We start from the raw sequence: 6,055 nt of genomic DNA, 5'->3' as shown, positions 1-6,055 counted from the left end.
ATTGGAGCAAAAAAAATATTTATCATAAGCTTTGGCAAAGACCAAGGATACAAAGATTTGTGTGCCAGCTTTAACTTGTTGATCTTCTCTTACAGAATTGGAAAAAAAGAAGTCAAAAATCGTTTGTTCCTTTAAGGGGCTCCTTATTTCAGCCCCATACCTGCACTGGTTCTAAATCTCATCTACAAACCAGATACAGCTGAGTTTTACTCATGACAGGCTCCAACAGGTCGCCCATTGACATAAAAAAAATTAGTTTAAAATTTAGAGTTGGGTTTTGTTTTATTTAAATGCTGCCTCATTTTGTTCAAGTCGTTATTGTACATAAAGTAAAAAAAAAAACTGACTCTTGTCTTTCCAAAGTTACCATGCTTGTGCATAATATGACCAATTTTTATTTTGTGGTTTGAGACATTTTGGAAGAAAATGTTGCCAGTGTGCTAAAATATTGGACAGTAGAGTATAAAACTTACACCAGCTACCTATTTGTACTAACATGACCTACTCTTTCTGTTTCAATAAGAGGGATTTTGATTTTCCATATGACTGGATTCTTTAAAATCTTGAGCCAGTTTCTAGAAATATAAAGTTCAATATAGAACCCACACGTGTGCTGCCCTGATGATGTTGCTGTGAGGACGATGAGCTGGAGACACTGGTGGGTTGAGATGGAGTCTGGTTCTTATTCCCATCGGTTATGATGCTGAGGATCCCCCTCCCCTCCCCTGGAGATCAGAAAAGCATCTGATAATAGGCTGCTATCTGTGCGTCATGGCCACAAGAAGAGAGCTGTGCTCTTCTATTCTGTGATCAGTCTGCCTCCACATGGCTAAGGCTTGATTTCAAACTCCCTCCTCAGCCCCAAACACAACATGATGTCATGTGCCGGTATGGACTCAGACTCGCATGTTTTTAGGCGCGTAAATGTTGCCTAAGTGAGTTTTTTTTTTTATTTACTTCAATTTGTTTTCTTGAATTGCAAACCAAACTAAGAAGAATCGCTTGGTAAGTTCTTGTTTATATTCTTTCTTCTTTTGTTTTTCTCAGGCGATTTGGATGCAAACATATGTCAAACAATGTCCTGTGAAACATTTGCTAATTAGAATATAATAATTATATAGACATACAACTAGATTTTGTTCTACAATAGGGATAATTAATCGGGAATTAAGCCACCTGAGATCATGTTCTTAATATAGGTTATATATTTATTTTCTGGGGTATTACTTTATTCTTTTTCCCCTCCATAAGATCTTTTTTATTTATGTCATATTGAACTGTCTGATCCAAGCAACATCACAGATTTCTTCACACGGAAAAATAATTAGCTATTTTCCTTTTTCACGTCGGGTATCCCGTTGGGACTCAGAACCGCGTCCGAATTGAATGAATGCAAATTCATTATCTCTGAATAAAATTAGAGGATTAACAGCGCAGCGTGTTTTGCCGCAAAGAAATCAAGTTTTTTCACTTTACTTTTACAATAAAAATATGAGCAATGTGTGCGTTGTATTCATTGAAGGTCTTGTCTTGTAACGAATCAGGTTTACCTTGTTATAAAATAGATACGAAAGCAAAATATCACTATTTGTTACACTGAAAAATGTGTGGTTTTGACTACATTATTCTGATTCACATGAGCCGTGAATTTTGAGCACCGTGGGTGCGTGCTTTCAGGTCTGTTTCACACCACAAAAATCAGTTCTAAACTTAAAGTTTGTCATATGATTTACAAGAAATTGGATCACCTCCTGCACACCACGTTTTATTTTAGAAATGCAATAGCCTACGAGAAAATAATAATAATGATAATTTAATTCCAAAATTGTTTTAAAATGATTTTCCAAAAACAATATCTTCAAACAAAGAAGAAAAATGGATCAATGAACACCTGTGCCAAATGGGACTTCATGTCTGACTTCTAGAAAAGCCAAGGATTTTTACAAGATTGCAAATGTTTAAATTCAACAAGTTAAGATTAACAAAGTGCACAGACACACCCCAATACGCCTCCAGAGGTTTTCGGCTTTCATATAAAGGCTACTTTCTTCTTTCTGCCATCTCACTTTATTTTCGTTTTACGCGCATGTTGACAGCGTGGCACCTATAGGCCCTGCAAGTTTTGGTGACTCGTATCATTGGTTCTTCTTAACCATAAGCTGTTTCTGTTTTAGGAGTCGTTTTTTGCTGACTGAAATTGTATTTTTATCGGGAGACACCTGGCATAAAGAAAAGTGTTCGGTGAGCGGGAGGAAGACGCTGGAAATATCGGTCTCAACTTGGAACGAAGAAAGCTTAACAACTCTGTATCAAGTCTGGGTAAAGACGAAAAGTTGATCATGCTGGGGGGCGAAGGAGAGAGCAGCACTTTTTCCTCTTCCAAGGACGCACCGGATGAGAGGTGTAAGTCTCCGGCTGTGGATGAAGACGACCCGGCTGCTGGCAGTAGGTACACAGAGCACGGGATGGGAGCTGAGCGCTACTACATCCCACCCACTGTCTCCAAACAAAGTCCAGAAACACCAAACCCCTGCTCCTTCATCCCCTACACTCCCAGTGGGACTGTCTACAGCCCGTCCAGCGCAGGCAGGTACCCCTCATCTCTCCATCTGGGATCCGTATTGCCACCAGCGGGATTTTCTCCCTCCACAGCTGGCCGCAGTCACTTCAGCTCGGCGTACCAGCTCGGCCAGGGCCCCAGCTGCATCTACCCGCCATATACCGGCTCAGGGTCCACTCTCAGCAACATGAGTTTACCCACAAGCGGCCCCGGGATGAGGGCCCAGGTCTACCTGTGCAACCGGCCGCTGTGGCTCAAGTTCCACAGGCACCAGACCGAGATGATTATCACCAAACAGGGCAGGTGAGGGTGCAGGAAAAGATGAAAAGGATGCACTATAATTGTGATTTTTAATAAAAGGCTACGTTTATTTCTGATTTTCACCAGTGGGCTATTAAACCTTCTCCATAATGAATTCTATGCATTTTCCTTTTTGTGTTGTTTTTGCAGACGGATGTTTCCATTCCTCAGTTTTAGTATCGCTGGTCTGAACATGACAAAACAGTATAACGTGTTTGTGGAGGTGGTGCTTGCGGATCCAAACCACTGGAGGTTTCAAGGTGGCAAGTGGGTCACCTGTGGGAAGGCGGACAACAGCAGCCAAGGTAGTACTTACACAGGTCGATTTTAAATAGTAAACATTTCAGTTTAAATAAGTCTACCTATATGTAACCAAATGAAATCAAACTTCACGATTATCTTTTTTTTCTTATAGAAAAGTTAATATTTCACTACAAAATAAAGACCTGCTTCTGCGTAAAAACTTTCAGAACAGATGTGTATTGGAGTTTGATGTTAAAAATATGTATTTATTTTTTAATGCAGGGAATAAAGTTTATATCCACCCGGAGTCTCCAAACACAGGGACGCACTGGATGCGACAAGAAATCTCTTTCAGTAAACTGAAACTCACCAACAACAAAGGAAACAGTCATAGTACTTCACAGGTATGCCATACTACAAAAAAATACCCCCGAGACCTTTACGCACACCATGATTATGATTTTAAAAATTACAATACACTACCTAAATTAACTGTATTGTAATTTTTGCACAATTTTCATTTAATTGAACTGAGATCAACTGCAGTATCACCTTATTGTTTATTTTTTTAATGAAGTGTAAAATATCTCAGAACCACGAGAAATTGTGCGTATAAGTGACAACGTTATCGCGCACAACTTACAGTTTAATGTATCATTTCAACGTCATTTTGATTTTAAAATGTCATTCAGATACGATTACATTTTCTGCGTTCGGGGGATGCCCCTTCTGTCCACAGAAGCTGTACCAACGCATACTATAAAATGAAGCTGCTAACTGAGAACGCAGAGGAAATTGGCGACACGCCAGTTTGCACAATTAGGGAATTATTTTAAGAAAAAAGAAACCCACAAAAACCCGGGTGAAATTAGTGCATGTTTACAATAAAAACATAGAAACATGTAGTTTAAACTGTCTATTTCTTGCTGTTATGTAGATGATCGTCCTGCAATCACTGCATAAGTACCAGCCAAGGCTGCATATCGTGGAGGTGGCGGAGGACGGGGTGGAGGACATCAGCAGTGACGTGAAGACTCAAAGCTTCCTCTTCCCAGAGACCCAGTTTATAGCTGTCACTGCTTACCAGAACACTGATGTGAGCATGAACAATTCCTCCCTGTTTTCTTTATTATGGCCTACTATTATTATATACTCAGACCAAAATCTCTGTTGTTGTTACATCTTGTTTGCATATATTTATAACTTAATATCTTATTGAATGGAAAACCATAATTAATCACCTTTCCGCTGTCTCCCCCCCTCTATTGTCTTTTCTGCCGATTTCTTTCATCTAGATAACACAGCTGAAAATTGATCACAACCCTTTTGCCAAAGGATTCAGAGACAACTATGATTCGTGAGTATTTGACTTAATTATTATGCATACAATCCATAAACTTAATATAATTATTGTTTTACAATAGGACTAAATTACATTTTTTATGGTTGTAATTGCCTTTTCAAATTAACCAACTGAATTTTTTTTTTCTATATTCGTATGAAAGCTCATTTTAAAACACATTTTCACACTATGTTTTTTTTTGCCCAGTCCTCTCATTTACCCCATTTGTGTTTTTTAAGGATGTACACAGCTCCAGAGAACGACCGCCTCACCCCCTCACCCACCGCCTCTCCCCGTGCACACCAGATTGTCCCCAGCGCACGCTACACAATGCAGCCCCTCTTCCAGGACCAGTTTGTCAACAACCTCCCCCAGCATCGCTTTTACAACAGCGAGAGAGCCGTGCCGCAGACTAACAACCTCCTCTCACCTCAGCCTGAAGACGCAGCATCACAGAGGTGGTTTGTCACCTCCATGCAGCAAGGAGGAAACAGTACAAGCACCAGCAACAAGCTAGATCTCACACCATATGAGGGGGAATACTCAAGCTCCCTGCTGCCTTATGGTATCAAATCTCTGTCCATGCAAACATCCCATGCTCTCAGCTACTACCCAGAATCACCTTTCACTACCATGTCTGCAGGGTGGGGGTCCAGAGCGGCATACCAGAGGAAGGTTACTCACAGCCTGCCTTGGTCTCCTAGGCCCAGCCCCACAGCCATTTTCTCAGAAGACTCAAACAAAGTGAAACCGCAGATAGAGGAGGTGAACGGTAGCGGAGGCCTGATCTCATCCTGGACAGACACACAGCCGGCAGCTCTGTCCATTGACAAAGCTGATTCCTATTCTTCAACCTGCAAACGAAGGCGCTTGACCATTAATGGCCCCAGTACAGAGGACTCACCTGCTGACATCAAGTGTGAGGACTCTGCTGCACCCAACAGTAGCTCATACAGCAAAGAAGCCCCTTCATCCAAAGGCATGGCAGCCTACTATTCCTTCTACACAAACCCTTGAACACATTATCTTTTGAACACTTTGTCTCTAATTTAGCAAATGATGTTGTTCTTCATCTGTCACCATGAATAAGAACATTCATTTGATCAATCAGAATTTCTATTGTGATTTTCCTTTTCATGATGATACAGTTAATGTCAAGGGTTCATTTAAGTAAAATCAAAATCAGAATGTTTTTGTGGCATGATGAGCATTACCATCCATTACTATTTTACACCTGTTCAGTCAATCTACACTTATTTACAGAGTTCCACAGGTATGTCACCCTCTATTTGAAAGTGCCAAAGCATTTGTTTAAAGATTTTGTCAATTTTTTAAAATGGTAATATGTACCTATGCTTTTTTGTGTGAATACATTGCTGTAACTGCCTTTAAACTGAGGATACATGTTTACAGATTATTTATTAAAGGCCTGTTGATATGAAACGTGTGCACTCCTGAATGTGAAGTTAATATGCTGTATATACATTCATGCGATGTTCAGATATTTGATAATAAAAGGTATATGTTCTATTGAGTATCAAAGGGTTTTTTTCAAGTCTCAAGATTAAACACATTTTGATTTAATGGGTAAATGTGTTAATTTAATGAAT

The 6,055-nt window shown here is 39.9% G+C and overlaps 1 protein-coding gene across 2 annotated transcripts; it reads left to right on the top strand.

Annotated features, from left to right (window-relative positions):
- Positions 1–799: 799 nt before the first annotated feature.
- LOC109999871 (eomesodermin) lies at positions 800–5,975 on the top strand. 2 transcript variants are annotated; one of them, XM_029281420.2, is made up of 8 exons: positions 800–1,005; positions 2,175–2,863; positions 3,011–3,165; positions 3,386–3,507; positions 4,041–4,199; positions 4,399–4,460; positions 4,685–5,010; positions 5,089–5,975. In XM_029281420.2, exons 2-8 carry the CDS (start codon positions 2,340–2,342, stop codon positions 5,460–5,462), a joined length of 1,722 nt encoding a protein of 573 aa, XP_029137253.2. In that variant the 5' UTR covers positions 800–1,005; positions 2,175–2,339; the 3' UTR covers positions 5,463–5,975. The 2 variants fall into 2 exon arrangements, with proteins under 2 accessions (XP_029137253.2, XP_020510675.2); XM_020655019.3 differs by having other exon boundaries at positions 4,685–5,975.
- Positions 5,976–6,055: the final 80 nt, after the last annotated feature.

The sequence above is a fragment of the Labrus bergylta genome, chromosome 8, assembly GCF_963930695.1.
Source record: "Labrus bergylta chromosome 8, fLabBer1.1, whole genome shotgun sequence".
NCBI lineage: Eukaryota > Metazoa > Chordata > Actinopteri > Labriformes > Labridae > Labrus > Labrus bergylta.
The sequence above is the reverse complement of the archived record's forward strand: the minus strand, read 5'-3'. Positions and strand labels throughout refer to the sequence as shown.